At 35.9% G+C, this 26,434-nt stretch overlaps 2 protein-coding genes and 1 pseudogene across 10 annotated transcripts; 1 reads left to right on the top strand and 2 right to left on the bottom strand.

Moving 5' to 3' along the window:
- Positions 1-49: 49 nt before the first annotated feature.
- Positions 50-6,423, bottom strand: LOC117232281 (transmembrane protein 135-like). 3 transcript variants are annotated; one of them, XM_033491579.1, is made up of 9 exons: positions 6,293-6,423; positions 3,415-3,545; positions 3,025-3,151; positions 2,737-2,891; positions 2,396-2,663; positions 2,136-2,303; positions 1,918-2,058; positions 1,669-1,835; positions 50-1,582 (listed from the first exon to the last, which is right to left on the bottom strand). In XM_033491579.1, exons 2-9 carry the CDS (start codon positions 3,531-3,533, stop codon positions 1,468-1,470), a joined length of 1,260 nt encoding a protein of 419 aa, XP_033347470.1. In that variant the 5' UTR covers positions 3,534-3,545; positions 6,293-6,423; the 3' UTR covers positions 50-1,467. The 3 variants fall into 3 exon arrangements, with proteins under 3 accessions (XP_033347470.1, XP_033347468.1, XP_033347469.1); XM_033491577.1 differs by lacking the exon at positions 6,293-6,423 and adding an exon at positions 3,959-4,517; XM_033491578.1 differs by lacking the exon at positions 6,293-6,423 and adding an exon at positions 3,835-4,101.
- Positions 5,555-25,325, top strand: LOC117232282 (pyrroline-5-carboxylate reductase 2-like). Of its 7 annotated transcripts, none has more exons than XM_033491581.1 (9): positions 5,555-5,955; positions 6,444-6,604; positions 7,438-7,612; positions 9,539-9,676; positions 9,796-9,866; positions 10,581-10,751; positions 10,901-11,113; positions 11,205-11,370; positions 11,471-11,959. In XM_033491581.1, exons 3-9 carry the CDS (start codon positions 7,537-7,539, stop codon positions 11,590-11,592), a joined length of 957 nt encoding a protein of 318 aa, XP_033347472.1. In that variant the 5' UTR covers positions 5,555-5,955; positions 6,444-6,604; positions 7,438-7,536; the 3' UTR covers positions 11,593-11,959. The 7 variants fall into 7 exon arrangements, with proteins under 7 accessions (XP_033347472.1, XP_033347474.1, XP_033347471.1 ...); XM_033491580.1 differs by lacking the exon at positions 5,555-5,955 and adding an exon at positions 6,264-6,397 and having other exon boundaries at positions 6,525-6,604; XM_033491583.1 differs by lacking the exon at positions 6,444-6,604.
- On the bottom strand, positions 12,254-13,339 carry LOC117232192 (annotated as a pseudogene).
- Positions 25,326-26,434: the final 1,109 nt, after the last annotated feature.

The raw sequence follows: 26,434 nt of genomic DNA, 5'->3' as shown, positions 1-26,434 counted from the left end.
TTCAATGTTGTTAACAAAGTTAATAAATAATTACTCATTTCTATCAAAGTGATCAATATACAATTTTTTTATTATTTGTAAAATTTCGATATCACAAACGTTGTATGTAATTTTAGGTATATGAAAAAGATCTTTGTACATTCTTAGAAGAATATCTACATTATTTTGTAACAGCTTGTTCATAAAATAATAATTTCACATTTCCTATACACATAGACATATATTATATAAATGTACAAAATTTTTAAATTAAACGAACTATATTAACATCACAGATGTATTGAACAAGAATGAACAAATATCTATGATATAGTAAATTTTTATAACATTACCGAATAATCATTTTATATATAATTTAATGAGTCTAATTCTAGAGTTGTACATGAATATTGTAAAATTTTAGCAATACAAAAGTTTATTATATATGTATGTTTGTTTCTTTGGTAACTATTTTATTAATATATATTTTTTCATCATACTTTTTTTCATTCATTTTTTCTTCATACTTTTGAGGTATGCAAAATGTCTTGAAATTAATCGTACATGTGAAACGGGTAATGACAGTAATGTCACATCAAAATATAGATCGGATGTGTATTCGTTCGGTACGCGTGCACTCGAGCACAGTGATGGATATTCTCGGTGTATTATGGGGTCAGGGGAGCGTTCCCCATTCCATATCGATGAGAGAATATGTGCACTGTAGGCGGAGTCAAGACATTCCCCTTGCCTCACGGTACTCCTATATCGCCACGGACTATACAAGTGCAAACGTACTTAATAAATATTCAATCTTAACTTTTGGAACACAATTTTTTATGAAATTATTGCCTATTATATCTGTTACGTATTTGCATAAAAGCATTTTACTGTTTCCTGTTTTAAAGAAGTCGATACGAATATTTATTAAGTACACGTATACCAAAGTATCATTTCTAGCATTTAAGGGGTACCATGAGGGAAGGGGAATAGAATTGACTCCGCCTACGGCAATACAGTTCATGGATGAAGCCTCTTGCACAAGACTGTCCTCTTGTACGCGTTGATAATATAAAAAAAATATCAACATATTTTCACGGAACGGAATCATATTTACTAACATATACATTTTGTGTATAATGTGATGTCAACTGAAATTTCACATAACGATACAAAAATGAAATGGAGAAAGATCTCTACAAACTACTGAACAATCCAAACAGTACTGACGCACAGTATACGTTCCCCGTTCCCCCTTTTTTAGGTAAGAAGCATTCCCCTTACTTCATGGTGTCTCTTGGGCTCGGGTGTCCACGACCTTTACTTGAGTGCACGTGTACCCAACAGCGTGCATACTTTTGCGACTTCTTTTATATTTTTTATGCAGAAACAAACATTTTGAATTCTCTCGTTAGTTCCCCGATACTTTACTTAAATAATAACAACGATCAATATAGTTCCTTCTTTTCCCATTCTTTTTTTTTTCAATTAAAAAGCAAAAGTTTTCTTATCAGTAGTATTAGTTTTTCTGAGTACATCTGCAAGATGTTTAGTTGATTCCAAACCAAATGCGTCTAATGACACTCGAGACATTACTGCTATTCTGAAATTACACAGAAGAAAAAAAGGTATAATAACATAATATATGTTAAAAATTTGAATTGGTAAAAAGATTATAATATTTAGTACCTTCCACCAGATACAGCATATAAAAATTTCCAATAAGAAGACCTCAAGAGTTGTGGCTCAAGGATTGCTGCATGGAAGAGTATTGCTGTACAAAAGCAGTATAAAAAGATTACAAACCACTTTATTTCAGGTACTACATTTTTTTCCACAAGATCATTCCATGACAACTAAATGAAAAAGGCAAGTATAAATTTTAATATATAGTAAAAATACTAAATTGTAAAATCAGGAAAATATTTACAAAAATACCTGCAATGCTTTCCACATAAAATATAGAGCTACTGTATTATTACTATAAAACATAAATGTTAAACCACCAATAAATCCAGCAGGAATTGCGTGGTAAGGAGAATCTTTTTCTAAGAATCTTCTCAACAAACAGGATACTAGCTAAAATAGTTTTGAAAATTGTTATGAAGATGCACATAAAACTAGAATGACTATTTATAATAAAAATATAATAATACCCTATAAAGACCTGCAAAGCCACCTAAAAATATAGGCAAATTTAGATTGTTCTTTTTGAAAATCATTGATTTTATCAAAGGTGGTTTCGTAAGTAATTTCTTCGTGCCAAAGAACAAGTTAATCACTAATTGAGCACTTAGAGCATAACTAAATACTTCCATGCCACCCTATAAATGAAAATGGCAATCAGTACTATATATTTCACAATGTTTATTTAATCTTTTATATTTATTCATTATATACAAATGGATGTATATACCTTTAGTATATAATGAGCACAACTAAAAGGATGTGGGCAGGAACTATGTTTTCCTTGAAGTTTTAATCTTTCTATAATTTTCCTATATATTTTAAGGGATTTCATAAATATATTAAGATTTTTTTTATGAGATTTTTTATTTACACCATGCTTTTCTATTGAACTTCCACTAGCACTACCTTCATCAGCAGAGCATATTTGTGTATCACAATGCAAATTGTTCTTTTCTACAAGGTAACCACACTCCTCATATTTTCCAACAAGAATTCTAATAAAAATTTCTTAGTTAAGTAAAAATTGTTTGCAATTGTCACAAGTAAAAGTACTGAATAAATAAGTACCTAAATATTCTATACATGGAAGGTTCTTTATTTGGTCTAGAACGATAAAAATAAAGTAATAATGTTATGCTTGTAGCAAAAATATAAGTTCCACCTTGAGGGATAGGAGTATAATGACCCCTTGCTATGCCCATTCTAAATAATGTTTCTGTTGCCTAGTAAAGGATTTTGTAATTAATTATATATAAAAATTATGTTTAAAAATTATGATTTTTATAGATTTGTATAAATCTTTATAAAAACATAATATTATCTTGACAAGATGAAACATAGAATTAATTCACTCACAAGATTAGCTACATATAAACTTAATAAAGGGCGTCTTGATGGTCTCTCAATAACAATAGCTGTTAGACTAGATAAGAAGGATGGAAGAAATGATACAGTCAGAAAATTGAAGTTTCCAAGTATTCGTCTGAAATGTATAGTTTTTAAATAAGTACAATATGTGCTACATAATTAAGAAGCATTGTTAAATTAAATTAATGCCATAATTATAGTAGTAATATAAAAAGTAACAAATTATATAAAATCAATTAGACAAATTTTACTTGCAATTTATTCATTTTTAAAACTTAACAAAGTCCCTTTCTTATATGACATTCTTCCTCAGCATGTACAAAGTTCGTTTTTATATATATAATATGAATTATAAATTAAAAATTAATTTATTCAAACCTTAAAATGCAAATAAATGCGGAATACGAAAAACCGCTCCATGAGAGGAAAGCTGTTGATTGTAAAAGACCCAATATCGTTTTTTTAATATCTTCTTTAGATGGTATCTTTCCTTTCATTAAAAGTGCAGCCTAAAAATATATCGATCAAGGTAGAGATTGAATGTCGATGATTCTCATAATTTTGTTCGTTCAATTAGAATAATTAATATACAAATATTAGTTACAAAGGATCTTTTTAAATGCAAAGAGAAAATTGCGTAGTGTAGAAAATTGACAATCATTTATCAGTTGACGAAGCAAATATGTCAATAAGTCTTATAAGAGGCAGAGTGAAATTCTATTTATTACTCTTTATCATGGATTACGAATTGCTCTGTTACAGTAAGCGTACGCACGTGTTTTTTAAAATAACACTTACCGTTATTTTTCACAAAAAAAGTAACGATAGAACTGTCTTATATCTAGATAAAGGGTAATCAGTATATCAAAGATAAGGAACAAACAATTTAGGAAAAATGAAAAAAAAGAATAGATAAACATACTATATAAACGGTAGCATATAACTTTAGACATTGTGGGATAGCATCTATGCCAAGACCGGCTGCTGCAGCCACGCAGGAATTAGTCCAATGATGCGAGTATTCCTTACACTGTACGTCGATGAATTTGCTCAGTTGTGCTGGCATTTTTTGATAACTAACAATTTCGCACTAAGTCCAATTACTGGTTAAAAAACGAAGATTTGAACAAGGAACGTCGCATAAAGGAAAGCTATAGATGACACTTCTTCTGTCACACAGTACAACAACAGCTATTTTGATATCGTCAAACAGTTTGATGAATTCATTCTTTTGGGTTTTATACGATATGATAATTACGCAACGTGAAAAGAAGTTGATCAAATTACGAATTGGCGAAGGAGATCTATTTATCCGTTAAAGATATTTAATGATGATTAGATAAATGTGTTTTCGAGCGTAGAGACAGAGTACTACTCGTGTCTTGTAGATCAAAGAGAAACGCTCACTGAAATACTCAATGCGCGCGGACTCGTTGACCGCTCGTCAGCTACTGAGCCAGTGGACTGCAATGGTGTAAAATGTAAAGTCGAAACTCGCTCTGCGATCGACTTTAAATGGTTATACCTGTCACTGTGAGTCAACTAATTATTTACTGAATTATAAATGTTAATTGAAAAAAATTACTTATGACTTTTTATTGATCAGTTACATAACCGTTAATGCAAGAATTTCGTATAAAAAGATCATTATAGCTATGTGAGGTAAATACATTATCGAGTGATATTAGGACTTTAAAAAATTTACATAATAAAAATTTATTTAATATGAGGAATTTAAAAGATAATCGTAATATTACTTTTTAAGATTCATACTTTGAAAATAAACTATGTTACTGCATAATGTACGATGACTTTCTAAACTACAGTTTCGGATCATAATTATCATAAACCTACGTAGAATGGTACAAGGCCACGATGCAAAGAAATAATTTTGTGGAAAAATTAGTAGGCATAACTTTTACAATTTCTTACAGAAAATATTACAACTTTGTTAAAACACAAGATACATTTCAATATGACATATCTATCGATATATGCAGATTTTATCATCTAAAATCTTGAAAATTTTGGCATTTTTTTGTTTAAAATGTAGGACTATAAGATTAGGGTTATAAGAACTATTCTGCTCGACAATTTTTAAACAATTGATGAAAAACAAAAAGAATATCGAACTAGAAATTTAATTGTTATGAAACGATTTACTTTAAACTAGAATAAGTACAATGTGGTATTGTTAACTGTCTGCCAGTTGCAATTTTTAGGCAATTATTAAGGAAGAGTTTATATCAAAAATTTTTCCTTTACATGAAATGAATAGAGAGACAGAGCGAGAGAATAATATTCGGCGGCTAAGAATCTAAAGTCGATAATTTATAAAAACTATTGAATGTCAAAATTTGGTATAAAGAAAATGGAAGAAATATATGCCAGTTTCTTTCACGGAGAAATATAAAAAATAATTGTGGGGATAGTGATGGTTAGTGAGTAAGGCAGAATTCCAGACATCGAGGTAGTATTGCATTTAAAGTTTACTAAAGAAAGTTCCCCTTTCGATTCGAATGTTTTATACCTACTTATAAGATTGTCCTGTCGGTTACTAATGATTAACGTCAAATTTCGATAAATAATAGATAATTTCATACAAAAATACAAACATAACCACAAAATGTTACAGTGCAAAATAAACATAAGATTGTTGATCAAGTTTCAGACAATTACAAGTGACCCACAGAGTATTAAACTTTACTAATCACTTGTACACTACTGTTTAGGCAAGAAAATGTGTTCTAAACACATATATTTGTCTATTTTATATAACAAATCGATTTTGCGTTATGACATGACTATTCACGCATGATCGCGAAATTGCATTCGTGTTGCCACTGACATCTATGTGCCATCAGTGGAATGTCTGCTTAGAGGATTTTCTAACTTGTAAATCGCAGTTGTACAATACATGTAAGTACATATTTGCTTCGTCAATATTTATAACACTTAAGGAATCCAAAAGATAGCTCGTCGTCAATTAATTAGGTTTTGTTAGACTCATTAAAAATGATAATTCGCGATAACTCAATTTGATAAATCGCGTTTATATACATGTAGCTACATATATTATTATTATCAATTATTATACATGTATGTATATGCATTTTAATGTCATTGTTACATTATTTGAAAATAAATCTCAATACAAAATTTATACGGAAATTGACGCCAGTAAGATTCATTAGGAGAGAAATTTCATTAATCCAGAGATTTTTTAGCAAATTTTGACGTGAGGATGGCGCCATACCTAACTGTAGATAATTCGAGGTTCTATCCATTTGAGTTGGAAAGACACTGTCAGATAAGGGGTGACACAATTATATTTGGATTCTGATTGGCCACGACCGAATAGGTAGTTTTCCGTGTCTGATGAACAATAATTGTTAGTCGCATTTCAGTTTCTCACGATGTTTCATGCTGGTATATAAGTCATGGAAGAGACAGGATCTATATTAAACACTGTACACAACTACAAATAGGACAATCATATTGTCGGTTACAGTAAGATATTATTACATTAGAAGATTATAACGGAGCATTTTCTACAGAATGTAAATCAGTTAAGTATCTTTTTATATAATATATAAAACAATTTAAATAACTCCAACAATTATGTTTTTAAGGAAAGTTATAAAAATTAATTGAATATTACAATTAGTTCCTGAATAGGAATAGATACACCTAATCCTTCGCGTAGTTGTACGCGTTACGTGTCTCTTCGCACGTACACGATTTTTGGCTTTTTTTTTAAATAGTAACGTTATATTTCATTGTATGTTAATACTTGTTTAATATGGTATCATTTATTTTTGGAATCGTCATAAATATTTTATACACTTGATACGATAATTATTTAAGAATTTATATTTGCATCCGTTCAGATATTTTCATGCATAATTACACTTGCATGTTCACGAAATAGATTATTATATTTCATTAGAGTTGCTAATTTAATCGTATGTTATGCATTAAAAGAGCAATTACCTTAGAATGTATTAATTAGCTTAAAATTTAAATTGCTTTAAACTGATTAAATGTAAAACAGTGCTTAATTTTCATAGTATATTCGTGTTTTATTTCTTTGAAATTTTGATTACTAATTATCATTAGATTGCAGATATTTGTGCAGAATTTTACAAATACAACTAAAGAAGTAGAACCTAAATATATATTTCTTTCATCTTTTAAATATTATAATAAATGCTTTAGGTAATGTATATATTCCTACATGTTATATGCATACATTGAAATTTTCTGTAAACAAAGAAATATTCGCCTAGTCTACTAATTACGTATTTCCAAGTCATAAAACACATATTTATGCGTATTGCATTCGAGAAATTTCTGATGTAAACAAAAATTTGAGATTTATCAACAATTGTTTGCTTGCAGCTTATCGTGGCGCCATACATTTAATTTCAACGACATCTAGCATCTAGTAATTACTTTCTAAGCTCATCAGTGAAAAAAAGGAAAAAAAAAAGAAGGAAAATGACTACCGGATTGAAAACAACGGAGCTTCTAAGATTAGGACGTCGAGTTCGTCGACGCCTGAACGCCCGAAATGGTGAGTAACCGAGACACTCATATTATTTCCATCCAATTTAGATTGCAATATTATCAAACGATCCGCGATAACAATGCGAAACGTGAGTTCGCTTAATCAATCGCTAAATCCTTCCGCACGTGATATTGTTTGTATCATATGATCGTCACGTTCGCATGCAGTACGAATGCGACGTGGTTGAACTTAAACTGAAATATGAGCGAAAATAAACCGCTCAAAATAGTCGGAGAAATGTTTTCATCAGTTGTTTGATCATTCTGTAAAATGTTGAAACCTTATGATTAGGTGATTTTAACATTTTAGTATGATGTATATACAAGTTTAAATTTTATAGAAGGTCAAATTATAAGTACTTTGGCTATCATCTATTTAATTAATTATGTTTGTTCTAAGCAAAAAAATTAAACAATAGTTTGGAGGAAGGAAGAGAGAGAGAGAGAGAGATATTTAAATATATCTTGGAACTGTGAATGTTTTATTAGCGGTTGTGAATTTTTCAAAAACGAAACTGATTAACTCCACATTTCATGAATTTCTTATTTAGATGTACGATTAATATTCAATTCTCAAAGAATAAACAACTTTTGTAAATTCATTTAGCATAAAGAAGTAACGTAAACAATTGATTGATTAATACAGTTTCGGAATGGCAAGTGTATCACGATTGACTTTTTCGAAAGATGAGGATGAATTTTAAAAATACATGCATATATGAAATCAAGTTAAATTACGTAATGTACGTGCACGTAACGGCACTTGACTATAGTCCAGAAATGTGACTAGAAATCTAAAGAAAATATAATCATATTGCTTAAAGCAAAGAATGATTTAGCAAGTTATCCTTTTTGCTCAAAGATATTTTGTAACTTAAAAATTATAAATTTTATATAAAATTTCTTTAAACCTATTCGATCATTATTATCGTCATTTATTTTTTATTATTGCTGATAAAATTACTAACATCGCTAGTTGAAATAATTCTGTAATTTAATATGCTATATGTGTCTAATGTGACAAATCTCGAATATCGAAGTTTATAAATTAATTTAAATGTCATTAGTTTAAATCATTTCAGTAGTTACTCAATAAATATAGGATGATATTGCTATACCTAATATTAATATTCGATGTTTTGCATTACCTAATGTTAATATTCGATTCATAATTCCATCAGTTAACATATTTTGAGATTAATTTACTTTTTAATGTATAATGTATGCTGATGCAAAATGAAACATGACTTGTACCATTTTATTTACACTGAAATGCATCTCATTGAAAGTAATTTGTGTGGCATTTATGTAATACGTTGCTCGTTTATCAAAATGTAAGAGAGATTTATAGGAAACATTTAGCTGTCCTAAATCGCAATAGAAGGACAAATTATAGCATTTTGTAATTTTTCTGTGAAAGATGAATGGAAATATCCAACAATTTACCAGTGAAACCACATTTTAGAAGCATTTCAAGAAGTTTATTACCCACGTTACGTTCGTCGCATATGAGTAATGAACGTAAATGTATTGCGTACACAGGACCTTATCTCGTTCATGATTACATAGAAAAAAAACTACTGAAATCATCTATGTACTGAGAAAGATGGGGCGAGAAACGAGAATCAGAAGCGTACCGATTTGCTTGTAAATATCGCGATCGAACGGTATTAATCTTTGTATTGTGCAAATTAGAAACTCCGACTTCAGACGCGACACTTCAATTCGTAGTTTTAATTATTAGATACGGATCTATCGTAGTTTTCTTTGAATAAAAAAGGCAGCCCTTTTGATCAAACAAAAATTTCCATTTTGAACCTTAATATTCTAATTGATTTTGTAATATAAGCGTGCAAATGAAAATTATGAACGTAAATTGTAACGTATTTTCACAACATTGCGTTTTACTACTGAAAGATTTTTTTCTGTGCAGTGAGTGATCATCTTCTTGCCGACGGCGAGGAAAAGGAAAAAAAGATCGCATTGAATATCGACACAAAAATGTTGAAGATTGGATTCATAGGAGGCGGTAAGATGGCTCAGGCTTTGGCCAAAGGTTTCATTCGAGCTGGTAAGAAAACTATTTATATAAGTTCTTATATATAGAATAATTTATATGTTACATAATAATATCCAAATATTAAAATGACCTCAGATATAATCTTATATAATCATTTGTGTAAATTTTAGGGTTGAGCAAAGGTGAAATGATGCTGGCCAGTTGTCTCCCCAATGACGTGGGCAGTATAGATGCGTTTAAGGTGAAAATAATAATTTTTTATCGTAGCAGTTTATTATCATTGCATTCTAAGATATATAGATAATAATGATAAAAGATAATTATCTGATTATTAGCTTTATCAGTTTGATGGAAAAAACATCAAATATTTTTTATTTGCTCGATAAATAGATAAAGGAAACGTAAATCAGTTTGCGAATTACCTACACGCAATAACGTAATAATCTTTTTTAGAGTATGTTGTTGTCAAGTTTATTAAAATTTTATCGACGATTAGCATTTAGAACTTGATTAGTAATTATGATTAGATGAAGTAAGATATTCAGTTGATGTTACCAGTTTCGATTACAATATTGGTGATATTACAATTTGCAGTTGAAAGATAGTCTATCTTAATATTCAGTAGCTTATTTATTAAGTTATGTTTGTTTGATAATGTATAAGTGAAGAAGTGTAAAATTTATGTCACAAAATTTTGAGCTCCAACGCTAATTGTCTATAGACGTCCGATTCATTGTTATCTCTCCATAATCATCGCGTGTAGGAAAATTTCCAATATTGTACTGTTTTATCTTTGCTTTGCGATAATGTTATAAATTATATTATGACCATACAGTTTAGTTTATTTCTAATCTTTCGCATTTATCGATGTGTTGGTATTAAATATCATCAGTTATTTAAAGCATTTTGATATGCATTCTACATTATTAATAGCTTAATTAATTTGCGATTCCAGGAAATTGGATCAAATACTGTATTTTCAAATGCACCTGTTGTTGATTATGGGGACGTTTTGATTTTATCAGTAAAACCACAAGTTGTTCCGATGGTCCTTCCGGATTTAAAAAATTACAGAAAACTTTTACTTTCTATTGCTATGGGTATTCCATTAGCGTCGTTAGAAAAGGTAAAGTTTAATCTTTCTCATTGCCAAACTTTTAATAATATTAATAAGTTGAATAAAAATCAATTTTTATTTTTTTCATTCTTTTAGTTTGATCTTGCTCATTTTATTATTTAAAAATTTTTAATTTGCAACTTTAATTTTAATGCTAGGCTGTGCCAAACGGAACACCGGTAATAAGAGTAATGCCCAATACACCAGCCATTGTAGGTTGCGGTGCTACGGTATACGCTCGTGGAAAACATGCTGGCGATAAAGAAGCCGAAATAGCAGAAAAATTATTTTCCTCTGTGGGTTTATGCGAAGAAGTACCTGAAAATTTAATTGATCCCGTTACAGCTTTAGCGGGTTCGGGACCTGCTTATGTATGTAACAAAATCTTAATATATTTCCAAACATTTATATTAATGTTTATAATAGAAGACGAATACAGAAATATATTTTTTATAAATGTAGGTATATATGATGATAGAAGCTTTGGCCGATGGAGGCGTAAAAATGGGTCTTATGAGACCAATCGCGTATAAGCTAGCTGCACAAACAGTTCTTGGTGCTGGTATTATGGTTCGAGATACCAAAATACATCCAGGACAACTTAAAGATGATGTAGCGTCACCAGCAGGTTTGGAAAAATCATGCATATGCTTAATATTATGTAATGTATTTTCTAATAGGCTTTGTGCATTTCTTATTTACTAATTATTTGTTTGTATTTTAATTAGGATCTACTATAACTGGAATACATTATTTAGAACAACATGGATTGAGATCAGCTGTAATTGGAGCAGTTGAAGCAGCAACGAAGAGATGTAAAGAAGTTAGTTCACTTTCAGAGAAAAATTAGATTGATTGAACGGTAAAGAAATAGATGTAGTTGATGAAGAAACTAAGAAACAAGGAAAGTATTCTAGTAATCCTTAATGTCATAGAAAAGAAAGTAAATCATAGTAATGACATTTTGCATCTAGTAAGTACATTTTCATTTGTGGTTTCATCATCATCGCGTTTTATAAGAAATATGTAACATAATTTTTAAAAAATACTTTGTATATTTTGTACATAATTCTTTTAAATTGGTAAATGTTAAAATTATTGTTGTATATTTAAAGCCAAGTGTTTGAAAGTAATAGATCTGTTATTTTTTCATAGTAGCATATTTTGTAATTGAAGTGTATAAAAATGTATATAAATATGTCTTGTATTGAATAACATTTTTACGCTTATCCTTTTAGCATAAATGAAATAAGAATGCAAACCTGCTTGAACGAAATTTCGTAGTGACATGTATTATGAATAGTACAGAAAGTATGATACAAAATATAATTTTTGATATTATAATACAAATTATAACATTATATCATATTATATAATATTTTAAAAATAACATATTAAATATTATTGTAAATATTGAGATGCCAGAATAAACATAAAAATTTTAAACAGTTTTTAATATTCTTTAATATATTTATATATGATATGTCATTCTTTGTACTAATAATATTAAAAGGGCACGGTACTAATCCTAAAATATAAAATATTTATGAATATTTAAAAATAATCTCAAAATTTGATTCTGTACATATAAGTATAGAAATTAATTACTTATTCTAATTCTAATTTAGTGGTTAATAATATTTGGTAGTCAAACGTTCACTTTAAACTTCACTTGTTTAAAACCAAGATTAAATTCTGACTTAAACATTTCTCTATAATAGTTTTTTTAACTATGTCGCTTTCTGGAATACTATCTTCTTTTCACTTTAGTACATAAAGTTTATGCATAGCAGCTATACTTAGCTTAGAATCTAGATACTTCTTTCCTGTATAATCCATCGTACCTGTTGATTTTTCTGTTCACTTTTTTTTGTTTTTGATGTAAGTTGTCCTCTTTGGTCTGGTTCCATAACTCCACTAAGCATCCGTTATATTATATAAGTATATTTCGACTCTGTTGTTGTTACTTCAACTTTGTTATTGTTATTAATTATAACTTCTGCTATAACTCCGAGCAGCTTCGTTTATTTTGTCAGCGCAACACATGCAGCATTTTCAAGAAGGTCCCATGGTTTTTGCTGGTACTATTTTCCCTGTGAATTACAGGCTTTTGATATGAATTTCATTTTTCTTTATGCTTAAAGCCTCTCTAGAATTGAGTTGGTTTACCTCCAACTCCAATATATTCTTTGCTTCTTAGTCTAGCATTTTTTTTATATTCATTTTCCATAGCTCAGGATGTTTTGTACGTTTTAAAGTTTTTCTTATATTCTTTTACAGTTCTCGATTGTTTCACCTCTTTAGACAGTACATACTGCTCTATATCTAATTCTGTTTGTCGTAATGAGTTGAATAATTCAACATTTAGTGGTAGATCTAATAGGGTAACAGAAGTAGGAGTTCATAAAGTCATTGCATAAGAAAATGATGTGCACAATAAATATTGCTATTTATTACTACTGAATTATTCATTGAAGGTATTGCATCATGTTGATAAACACGTATTGGAACTAAACCCATAATAGATGTATCCTTTCACTACTGAATATTTTTTTTCTTTATTTAATATTTCACATTCACAATTTGTCCAATTTGGACATTTGGTAGAATTTTTTGGCTGTTTGATTATCATGAGAGTGGCTACACCCAGCGGGGTACCATCTTCGTGTTTGTTAGGTTATATCCTTTATGAGATCTGTTGGGTGTTTCCTTTTTAGCCTTTTTTCTATGCTTGATGTGTTGATCGTTTCCGCTGCCAGCCGGTTCGGGTGCGTTACTATTCTTTCTCTGTACCTTCTTGCACATCTGCTAATCTCCTCCTTGACCGTTGGTATTCCCAGGTCTTTCCGAATGTCCTCGTTTCTAACGTACCATGGGACGTTTACTATTGTTCTAAGAATTTTAGCTTGCATTGTCTCTATTTTGCTTATACGGCTCATTGCTGCTGTTCCCCATAGTGGTATTCCGTACGTCCAGATTGGTTTTATGATCGTTTTGTATATTTTTAATTCATTTTCTATACCTAGTTTGGATTTTCGACTTGTTAGCCAATGCATTTGTCTCCTTGCTGTCTGTATTTTGTCTATTATTGATTTGATATGCTGTTTTCATGTGAGTTGTGTATCTATGTAGAGTCCTAGGTATTTGATTTGCCTTGTTTGTATTATATACGTGCCGTTCAGAAAGATGTTTAGTGGTATCTCTTTCGCAGTGTGAATGTGATATGGTTGCATTTATTGGGGTTTGCTTTAATTTATTTAACTTGTAGCTACTTTTCTATTTTTGTGATATGTTCTTGTAGTAATGTGACTGCTGTTACAGGGTTAATGTGCTTGACTAGTACAACTGTGTCGTCCGCGAATGTCAGTAGTTTGCTATTGGTAGTTGTTGGTATGTTGGCCGTGTATAGTGTGTATAGTACTGGTCTTAAGACGCTTCCTTGTGGAACCCCTGCCTTGATGTCTTTGACTTCGGAGTATGTGTCCCTGATTTTTATTACGAAGGTTTTGCTGCTTAACTAAGATTTTATTAATTGGTATATTTGCTTCGGGAATTGTTTCCTGATTGTTTGTAGTAAGCTTTCGTGGTTTATTTTGTCAAATGCTTTCTTTATGTCCATAAAGAGGGCTGTACAGTATTGTTTGTTTTCTAGTGCTAGTATTATTTCGTTGACGAGCCTGTGCATTTGCTCTATAGTGGAGTGTTTGTTTCTGAATCCGAATTGGTGATCCGGTATTAATTTTTCCTTCTCTATTATTGGTTTTATGCGGTCGTATATTATTTTCTCTAGTGTTTTAAAAAACACAGGAAGTAGTGATATTGGTCTGTATAATGTAGTTTGATGTGGGTCTTTGCTTGGTTTAGGTAACATTATGATCTGTGCCAGTTTCCATAGTTTAGGAAAGTATTGAATTCTTAGTATTGCATTGAATATTATTGTAGTTAGTCTTATCGCTTTTGGCAGAAGGTTTTTCAAGATTTTACCATTGATTAGGTCGATTCCTAGTGCTTTATTATTTTTGTTTTTTCGATTATGTTTCTAATTTCTTGTGCTGTTGTTTTAGGTATGGTGTAGTGTTTGTCAATTGATGTACTAGTGGTTAGCGTATCCTCGTCCGTATGGCATTTGGGGTTGCTGTTGTGATATTATGTGGTGTAAATGTGTTGTAAAGGTGGTTGGCAAATTCTTCAGCTTGCTCTTCGTTACTTCTTGCCCATGTGTTGTCTGCTTTTTTGATTGCTGGGACTAGTTTTATTGGCTTTTTTTTTGTGGCTTTCCATAGGGAGTAGTTGGAGTTCTCGTGTGCAGATAGTGACTATGAACTTTGTGAACTCGTTGTTGTTGTGTTCTTTTATTTTGTTTTTTATTTCCTTTGCAAGTTTGTTTAGATGTTTTTTGTTTTCTTTTGTTCTATGTTTTTGCCATTTTGCTTTCGCTTTTCTTTTTTCTCTAATTTTTTCAAGTATGTCTGGTGGAATTATTTTTGTTTGTCTGTTGGTTGGTTCAGGTATAGTGGTTACCCATGCTGCTTCTTGGGTAGTTTCTGACAGTGCTGTTACTGCCTGTTCGATGTGTTCGGATGTTTTCAATGAGATGTTGCAGTTGGTTTAGCTCTCGATTATTTCTTTAAAAGTTTACCATTTGGTGGTTTTGATGCATAGTGCCTCTGGATTGCTATAGAGTATTGATTTGTTTCTGTATGTAATTATTATGGGTGTATGATCGGAGCTAAGCTCGAGGTTGGGTGCTATATTTACTTAAGTTGCGTTTAGTGCCTTTGTAACTGCAAAATCAAGTAGGTCAGGTATTTTGCTCAAGTCTGTCGGCCAGTATGTCGGTCTTCCTGTGGATAATATATTGAGGTTATTGTTTCTAATGTAGCTTTCCAGGGTTCTACCTCGAGGTGTAGTGATTCTTGATCCCCATAGTGTGTGCTTTGAGTTGTAGTTTCCGCCCAGATCGGAGCTCCGTAGAGGAGCCTCGATCGCACCACGCCGGCGTACAGCCACTCCGACGTCGGGCCCGCCCAGCCGAGGCAGCAAAAAACGTCCTAAGGCGTTCGCCGTCGCCTCGACAGACGGTGTCAGGCGCTCGAAGTGAGCGCCGAAGGTCCAGTGGCTGTCGAGGGTCAGGCGCAGATATTTCATGCTGGTTCCGACCCCGATCTCAGCTCCCTCCAACCTCAAGCGATAACCCGCTGGAGGCGGCCCGTGATCGGCCTTGCGGCAAAACCACATTGCCTCGGACTTCTCAGGGGACACCTTCAGTCCCAATCCCTTGATCTCGGTGACCACGCAGGCCACCGCCAGCTCCGCCAGGCGAACGGTTCTACCCCATGCCGTACCCTAGACCAGCACCAACGTGTCGTCGGCGTAGCACGCCAGTGCCGAGTTCGGAGTCATCGGCGTTCGAAGCACCGCGTCGTACGCGATGTTCCACAGCAACGGACCCAACACCGAACCCTGCGGGACCTCGCGGTGTACAGCCCTCCCAGTCACCCCTCCGCCCCGAACGGTGTACCACACCGGACCACACCCCGCAGGTACGCGGGTACCCGATGAAATTCGAGGGCCCGGCATATCCTGTCCCAAGGGATGCTGTTGAAGGCGTTGAGCTCGTCCAGCGACACGGCCAACGCTACGTAACCTCGCTGCTGGGCCCCCTCGTCAAGGGAGCGGACACGGGCGACAGTGTCGGTTGTAGACCGCCCTCTCCGAAAGCCGAACTGGCCGTCGTACAGTACGGGAACACTCTGGGACAAATGCAACTTCAGGCCGGCAGCCACCACTCTCTCCAGCAGCTTGCCAGCCTCGTCTTAAAGGCATACCGGCCGGAAGGCGGAAGGCGAGTCCGGACAGCGCCCTGGCTTGGGCAGCAGGATCATCCGCCCCTCCTTCCATGAAGCGGGGAATTCACCCCGAGACAGGCATCCATCGAACAGACGCCTTAGTTTTGGGGCCAAGACCCCGGCGACGTCCTTCCACAGGCGGGCCGGGTCTCCGTCGGGACCTGGAGCTTTCCGCGCTCCGATCCTCCCGACGGCCCCGGCCAGTTCTTCCTCGGTGACTCTCGATTCCGGGCTCCAACTTCCCGCGGTGACACGTGGTTCCTCTTCCCGCGGTTGAGGCTCCTGTTCCTCCTCTTCGGTAAAGCTGCCATCACCCTCGTTCGCTGCTCCCAGGATCAGGGTGCCGACGACCTCCTCCAGGAACCGAGGGTCCATGCTCTCCGTTAAGGGAGGCGCCCATGGACGGAGTTTGTTCAATACCATCTTATAAGGGCGCCCCCAGGGATCGGAGTCGAGGCTGGCCAGTAGCTTGTTCCAGGCCCGTCTCTTCGTCTCCTTGATGGCTCGTTGCAGGGGCCTCCGCGCATTGCGGTAGGCCTCGTACAGACGAGCCACTGTGGCTTCGTCCATCCGCCGCCTACGGTGGAATCTGGTATACCGGCGCCGATCGCAGATGCACGCCTCGCGGAAACAAGCGATCTCCTCGGACCACCAATACACCGCGCCGGCGAGGCACGGGGCTCCGGACCGCGGCATACACGAATCGCAGATCGCGTGCATGTCGCGCCTCAGCCGGGTCGTTCCCGCTTCCGCGTCCTCGTGGGTCGGGGATCCTTCCAACCAAGTGACGGCTATAGCGGCCGCCGCCATGAGGTCCTCGTCGCGGCGGGGTCACCGCCCACCGCAGGAATCTTCTTCTCCTTCCCGGTGGGCCGATGGTCCCGCGCACTCAACGTACCGTCACCCATCGCGCCGCCAACCGCCACCTCCATCAAGATGTAAACCGGACACACGGCGGGATGCGACAGGGTTTGCGCACGTGAGGTCCACTATGGACTCGCCCCGCCACGCCACGCATGTGCTTGACGACCCCCGGTTCATAAGCCGGAGGTCGAGTGCGGCCACCCAGTCCTTTCGTTGGTCCTGCGGGAGCCCCATGCCGTTGAGTGAGCGTTGAAGTCCCCGAGGACCAGTGACGAGCAGGCGCCCAAACGTCCCGCTCCAGCCGCGAGTCTGTTCAGGAAGGAGGCGTATTCGGTCCGGTCTATGTTGGGCCACACGTAGACGGCCACCACAGCCAAGTCGCCCCATTTCACGGCCACGAAGCCCCATTCCCGCTCGATCACCGAGCAGGAGGAGCTTCCCGCGATCCCGGTCCAGAATATGGCGACCGAACCGATCAGATCCCCAGCGCCGCTGTCACGGAAATGCTGTACGGCTCGGCCAACGCTGCCAGGTCGATCCGCCGCTCCGCCAGACTCTGGAACATTAAGTTCTGAGCCCGGCGGGCGCGGTTAAGATTGCACTGCAGGAGCAGTTGTCCTCCTCCCCTTCTTCCGCTCACGTCGGGGAAGGCTCCGTCTCCATAGCCTTCTCCGGGCCGTTCCCCTCGTTGTCGGTGTGTCCGACTTCTCTGTCCTCTCTTCTGGCCTTCGTGGAGCCAGTTGACGGCGGCATCTTTCCTCCCTCATCGCCGCGTCCCCGTCGTCGGTGACGGAGAGCTTGACTTCCCTCTTCATCACCGACATCGTATCCCTGTACGTGAAGCCCGAGCCGTCCCTCACGATGAGCGATACCATGGCACACCGTGGGGGTCGGGGAAGGCCCGGCACTTTCTCGCCGCGCAGATCTCGCCCACTAGCGTTACGTCTATTTCCTGCCCAGATAGCTCCGGATCTATCGCCGCTGACCGTTCCTCGCATGGATTCTCTTCCCGTGCGGAGGTGCACCGAAGGCCGAGCAGCCACCTCCGCGAAAGTCCCTGCCCTTGTTCCGCCACTGTCGGTCGCCGTCCTGGGCGCCAAGACCCCTGTTCGCAACGTCGACGACGAAAAAGACGACGATACCCGTCCCTTGGTTCTTGCGTCCTCGGTCGGCGCATGGACCGTTGGAAGAGGTTGCGCCGTGGGCTTCCTGTTCTTTCGCCTCGCTTCTTCCTCCGCCTAAGACGGTAGTAAATCCTGCCTCGTTGGCCGACGACTCCACGGTCAACCGCGAGGTGTCTCTCGCCGACCGCAATTGTGCTTGTACGGTTCTTGTGGCGACGCCAGCGTCCGTAGCCGGGGGGATCGCTCCCACTGACATTATTTCTCGCCGACACTCCTCCAACTTGCGGAGGAACAGTGGATCTCGAGGTCCTGGACCACCGAATCTATCCGTTTTCTTTGTTTGTTTCTTATTACTCCCCGATCCCTCGGGACAGCGGAAACGGCGCGACGCTGACCAGGGGTGTGGGGGAGGTGGGAGAGGGGGACCCATAATCGTTCCCGTTGGGGCCCCGGGAGCATTTTCTTTCGTCCCCCTCGTAGAGGTGATCGCCACCTCTTGTCTTTCACCGTCGTTGTTGTCGTCTTTGGCTGCCCTTTCCGTGCATTCCTTGGTCAGCCGTTCCACTGTCTCTTGGTGACAACTGACTTCTCTCTCCAGAAAGCGTACTCTCCTTCGCAGGTATGCGTCGTCCTCCTCTTCCTGATCGTGGATCTGTTCCGCGTCCTTCACGGTTACTTGCTTGTCGACCGGTCCGATCCTCGTTTCGTCGCTCCGCGTGTCGTCGCCGCCGTCGGCAGCCTCGGTGTCGGTGTCGGTGTCGGTATCCGCCCCGCGCCTCGCGCCCCTCTTCTTCCTTTTATCGGGAGCCGGCAGTAGCGTGGAGTCCGGATCCTCCGCGGACGCGTCCCCCCGCCGTGTGCGGCGTCCCGCGCCACCGCCGCGACCGTTGGTGGCGGGGGCGGTGCTTTCCGCGGACCCGGTAATCCCGCGGTACGACCGCTTGCCGAGCGTGCCTGCAGCGGTCGAATAGGAAAAGCACGATGACATTTCGTCGTCGGATTTCACCCCCCCCCCCTCCGCCACCGCGTCGCCGCCGCATTCCGCCCCATGAAAATCCCAGGCCGACGGTCATAACGTTGGGCTCCTCCGACCATCTCCGAGACCTCCAGTTCGCGTGTCCCCTTCGCCAGACGCAAGAGGGTGTCCGGGGGCCTGGCGGCCCACCCCCAGACGGCCACGGTTGCTCGATAACGACGCAGCGGGGCCCGCTTTACAACCCGCGACTGCGCCGGTACTGGGGTATCCCTCCCCTGCACCGTAAACGATTCTTTGATTCGTTTTTCTATCCATTGTAATTCTGAGAAATCGCCTAGGTTGTCAACAAGGGTTTCCATCCTGGCGCTATTCACTCTTTCGCACCCTGCCCCGGTCAAGGCTGGTGTAGGGTACCGGGGAGCCCCACAAGAAGGTGAGGTGAGTGGTCTTGGCAGATACGGGCCCACCAACTTCTCCGAGGTTCTCCGCACCGGATCGGCAAACTGGCGGAGGCCAAAGGCGCCGACCAGTCACCATCCGGCTATAGGAAAATATCAGATTCATCAGGGTTTCCCAGGGCGTGGTCTAACGCCCTGAGAACCCGTAGCCGCCTCGTGCTCCCCACGCAGCTCGTCTTACTATCGAGCCAACCCGATCCAGCAATCAACAAAGAGTTGGGCGGCAGCTCCAATTAATTCTACCTTTGCAGAAATTTTGATCGGCACCCTCTCAACGGGGAGAGGATGTTACGTCGGGCGACACTCTACCTAGACCAGGCCACATACTACGGGAAAGTTAGTTTTCTCACGTATGATGTTTCCCACTAGCAAATCTCTCTCCGGGGCGGTTAGCACCCTTCCTCACCAACCAACCTAGAAAATGAACCAATTGACAGCGAAGTCTTTCCCTCACTCTCCCAATGAAATCTTGCCCTTAACAAATCAGCTCTTTCTTGGAGATCCATCCACGACTAACTTTCCTCCGATACAGCATCATCACTTTACCTCACTTATTCTTCATCGTTAGAATAGTCAACATGTCATTAACGAGTTTCTCTCCTTAAAACAATCACTTACTTAACTTGTACATACGCATCAGTGTAATTATCTTCTTTACAAAGTTGTTGGAATAAACATTAATTTATACCTGTTAATTCAGTATATATAATTTTGTTCGTTTAATTAGGATAATTAATATACAAATATTAGTTACAAAGGATCTTTTCAAATGCAAACAGGAAATTGCGTAGTGTAGAAATTTGATAATCATTTATCAGTTGATGAACAATAATTGTTAGTCGCATTTCAGTTTCTCACGATGTTTCATGCTGGTATATAAGTCACGGAAGAGACAGGATCTATATTAAACACTGTACACAACTACAAACAGGACAATCATATCGCTGGTTACAGTAAGATATCATTACATTAGAAGATTATAACGGAGCATTTTCTACAGAATGTAAGTCAGTTAAGTATGTTTTTATATAATATATAAAACAATTTAAATAACTCTAACAATTATGTTTTTAAGAAATGTTATAAAAATTAATTGAATATTACAATTAGTTTCTAGTTCCTAGTTCTAATTAGTTCCTAGTAGTTGTACGCGTTACGTGTCTCTTCGCACGTACACGATTTTTGGCTTTTTTTTTAAATAGTAACGTTATATTTCATTGTATTTTAATACTTGTTTAATATGGTATCATTTATTTTTGGAATCGTCATAAATATTTTATACACTTGAAACGATAATTATTTAAGAATTTATATTTGCATCCGTTCAGATATTTTCATGCATAGTTACACTTGCATGTTGTACGAAATAGATTATTATATTTTATTAGAGTTGCTAATTTAATCGTATGTTATGCATCAAAAAAGCAATTACCTTAGAATGTATTAATTAGCTTAAAATTTAAATTGCTTTAAACTGATTAAATGTAAAAAAAATGCTTAATTTTCATAGTATATTCGTGTTTTATTTCTTTGAAATTTTGATTACTAATTATCATTAGATTGCAGATATTTGTGCAGAATTTTACAAATACAACTAAAGAAATAGAACTTAAATATATATTTCTTTCATCTTTTAAATATTATAATAAATGCTTTAGGTAATGTATATATTCCTACATGTTATATGCATATATTGAAATTTTCTGTAAACAAAGAAATATTCGCCTAGTCTACTAATTACGTACTTCCAAGTCATAAAACACATATTTATGCGTACTGCATTCGAGAAATTTCTGATGTAAACAAAAATTTGAGGTTTACCAACAATTATGTTTGCTTGCAGCTTATCGTGGCGCCATTCATTTAATTTCAACGACATCTAGCATCTAGTAATTACTTTCTAAGCTCATCAGTGAAAAAAGAAGAGAAAAGAAGGGCAATGACTACCGGATATAAAACAACGGAGCATCTAAGATTAGGATGAGTTCGACAACGCCTGAACGCCCGAAAAGGTGAGTAACAGAGTCACTCATTTTCATTTACATCATTTAATTAATTATGTTCGTTCCAAGCAAAAAAATTAAACAATAGTTTGGAGGATGAGAATGAATTTTAAAAATACAATATATGAAATCAAGTTAAATTACGTAATGTGCGTGCACGTAACGGCACTTGACTATAGTTCAGAAATTTGACCAGAAATCTAAAGAAAGTATAATCATATTGCTTAAAGCAAAGAATGATTTAGCAAGTTATCCTTTTTGCTCAAAGATATTTTGTAACTTAAAAATTATAAATTTTATATAAAATTTCTTTAAACTTATTCGATCATTATTATCGTCATTTATGATTATTATTACTGATAAAATTACTAACATAGCTAGTTGAAATAATTATGTAATTTAATATGCTATATGTGTCCTAATGTGACAAATCTCGAATATCGAAGTTTATAAATTAATTTAAATGTCGTTCCTTAAACAGTTACTCAACAAATATAGGATGATATTGCTATATCATTTTGCATTACCTAATGTTAATATTCGATTCATAATTCCATCAGTTAACATATTTTGAGATTAATTTACTTTTTAATGTATCAATTAATGTACTTTCAATAAGTCGCTGGTGCAAAATGAAACATGACTTGTACCATTTTATTTACACTGAAATGCATCTCACTGAAAGTAATTTGTGTGGCATTTATGTAATACGTTGCTCGTTTACCAAAATGTAAGAGAGATTTATAGGAAACATTTAGCTGTCCTAAATCGCAATAGAAGGACAAATTATAGCATTTTGTAATTTTTCTGTGAAAGATGAATGGAAATATCCAACAATTTACCAGTGAAACCACATTTTAGAAGCATTTCAAGAAGTTTATTACCCACGTTACGTTCGTCGCATATGAGTAATGAACGTAAATGTATTGCGTACACAGGACCTTATCTCGTTCATGATTACATAGAAAAAAAACTACTGAAATCATCTATGTACTGAGAAAGATGGGGCGAGAAACGAGAATCAGAAGCGTACCGATTTGCTTGTAAATATCGCGATCGAACGGTATTAATCTTTGTATTGTGCAAATTAGAAACTCCGACTTCAGACGCGACACTTCAATTCGTAGTTTTAATTATTAGATACGGATCTATCGTAGTTTTCTTTGAATAAAAAAGGCAGCCTTTTTGATCAAACAAAAATTTCCATTTTGAACCTTAATATTCTAATTGATTTTGTAATATAAGCGTGCAAATGAAAATTATGAACGTAAATTGTAACGTATTTTCACAACATTGCGTTTTACTACTGAAAGATTTTTTTCTGTGCAGTGAGTGATCATCTTCTTGCCGACGGGAAACGGAGAAAAGATCGCATTGAATATCGACACAAAAATGTTGAAGATTGGATTCATAGGAGGCGGTAAGATGGCTCAGGCTTTGGCCAAAGGTTTCATTCGAGGTGGTAAGGAAACTATTTATATAAGTTGTTGTATATAGAATAATTTATATGTTACATAATAGTATCCAAATATTAAAATGACCTCAGATATAATCTAATATAATCATTTGTGTAAATTTTAGGGTTGAGCAAAGGTGAAATGATGCTGGCCAGTTGTCTCCCGAATGACGTGGGCAGTATAGATGCATTTAAGGTGAAAATAATAATTTTTTATCGCAGCAGTTTACTATTATTGCATTCCAAGATATATAGATAATGATTCGATTTCGTTATTGTTTCAGTTATTGATTCAGTTTCGATTACAATATTAATTGTAGGAAAATTTCCAATATTTTACTGTTTTATCTTTGCTTTGCGATAATGTTATAAATTATATTGTGACCATACAGTTTAGTTTATCTCTAATCTTTCGCATTTATCGATGCGTTGGTATTAAATATCATTAGTTACTTAAAGCATTTTGATTTTCATTCTACATTGTTAATAGCTTAATTAATTTGCGATTCCAGGAAATTGGATCAAATACTGTATTTACAAATGCACCTGTTGTTGATTATGGGGACGTTTTGATTTTAGCAGTAAAACCACAAGTTGTTCCGATGGTCCTCCCGGATTTAAAAAATTGCAGAAAACTTTTACTTTCTATTGCTATGGGTATTCCATTAGCGTCGTTAGAAAAGGTAAAGTTTAATCTTTCTCATTGCGAAACTTTTAATAATATTAATAAGTTGAATAAAAATCAATTTTTATTTTTTTCATTCTTTTAGTTTGATCTTGCTCATTTTATTATTTAAAAATTTTTAATTTGCAACTTTAATTTTAATGCTAGGCTGTGCCAAACGGAACACCGGTAATCAGAGTAATGCCCAATACACCAGCCATTGTAGGTTGCGGTGCTACGGTATACGCTCGTGGAAAACATGCCGGCGATAAAGAAGCCAAAATAGCAGAAAAATTATTTTCCTCTGTAGGTGTATGCGAAGAAGTATCTGAAAATTTAATTGATCCCGTTACAGCTTTAGCGGGTTCAGGACCTGCTTATGTATGTAACAAAAACTTGATATATTTTCAAACATTTATATTAATGTTTATAATAGAAGACGAATACAGAAATATATTTTTTATAAATGTAGGTATATATGATGATAGAAGCTTTGGCCGATGGAGGCGTAAAAATGGGTCTTATGAGACCAACCGCGTATATGCTAGCTGCACAAACAGTTCTTGGTGCTGGTACTATGGTTCGAGATACCAAAATACATCCAGGACAACTGAAAGATGATGTAGCGTCACCAGCAGGTTTGGAGAAATCATGCATATGTTTAATATTATATAATGTATACATTTCTTATTTACTAATTATTTGTTTGCATTTTAATTAGGATCTACTATAACTGCAATACATTATTTAGAACAACATGGATTGAGATCAGCTGTAATTGGAGCAGTTGAAGCAGCAACGAAGAGATGTAAAGAAGTTAGTTCACTTTCAGAGAAAAATTAGATTGATTGAACGGTAAAGAAATAGATGTAGTTGATGAAGAAACTAAGAAACAAGGAAAGTATTGTAGTAATCCTTAATGTCGCAGAAAAGAAAGTAAATCATAGTAATGACGTTTTGCATCTAGTAAGTACATTTTCATTTGTACTTTCATCGTCATCGCGTTTTATAAGAAATATGTAACGTAATTTTTAAAAATACTTTGTATATATTGTACATAATTCTTTTAAATTGGTAAATGTTAAAATTATTGTTGTATATTTAAAGCCAAGCGCTTGAAAGTAATAGATCTGTTATTTTTTCATAGTAGCATATTTTGTAATTGAAATGTATAAAGTGTATATAAATATGTCTTGTATTTAATAACATTTTTACGCTTATCCTTTTAGCATAAATGAAATAAGAATGCAAACCTGCTTGAACGAAATTTCGTAGTGACATGTATTATGAATAGTACAGAAAGTATGATACAAAATATAATTTTTGATATTATAATACAAATTATAACATTATATCATATTATATAATATTTTAAAAATAACATATTAAATATTATTGTAAATATTGAGATGCCAGAATAAACATAAAAATTTTAAACAGTTTTTAATATTCTTTAATATATTTATATATGATATGTCATTCTTTGTACTAATAATATTAAAAGGGCACGGTACTAATCCTAAAATATAAAATATTTATGAATATTTAAAAATAATCTCAAAATTTGATTTTGTACGTATAAGTATAGAAATTAATTACTTATTCTAATTCTAATTTAGTGGTTAATAATATTTGGTAGTCAAACGTTCACTTTAAACTTCACTTGTTTAAAACCAAGATTAAATTCTGACTTAAACATTTCTCTATAATAGTTTTTTTAACTATGTCGCTTTCTGGAATACTATCTTCTTTTCACTTTAGTACATAAAGTTTATGCATAGCAGCTATACTTAGCTTAGAATCTAGAAACTTCTTTCTTGTATAATCCATCGTACCTGTTGATTTTTCTGTTCACTTTTTTTTGTTTTTGATGTAAGTTGTCCTCTTTGGTCTGGTTCCATAACTCCACTAAGCATCCGTTATATTATATAAGTATATTTCGACTCTGTTGTTGTTACTTCAACTTTGTTATTGTTATTAATTATAACTTCTGCTATAACTCCGAGCAGCTTCGTTTATTTTGTCAGCGCAACACATGCAGCATTTTCAAGAAGGTCCCATGGTTTTTGCTGGTACTATTTTCCCTGTGAATTACAGGCTTTTGATATGAATTTCATTTTTCTTTATGCTTAAAGCCTCTCTAGAATTGAGTTGGTTTACCTCCAACTCCAATATATTCTTCGCTTCTTAGTCTAGCATTTTTTTAATATTCATTTTCCATAGCTCAGGATGTTTTGTACGTTTTAAAGTTTTTCTTATATTCTTTTACAGTTCTCGATTGTTTCACCTCTTTAGACA

The sequence above is a fragment of the Bombus vosnesenskii genome, unplaced genomic scaffold (genome assembly GCF_011952255.1).
Source record: "Bombus vosnesenskii isolate JDL3184/JDL3185 unplaced genomic scaffold, Bvos_JDL3184-5_v1.1 scf7180000013285, whole genome shotgun sequence".
Taxonomy (NCBI): domain Eukaryota; kingdom Metazoa; phylum Arthropoda; class Insecta; order Hymenoptera; family Apidae; genus Bombus; species Bombus vosnesenskii.
This window is presented reverse-complemented; position numbering and strand designations above follow the sequence as displayed.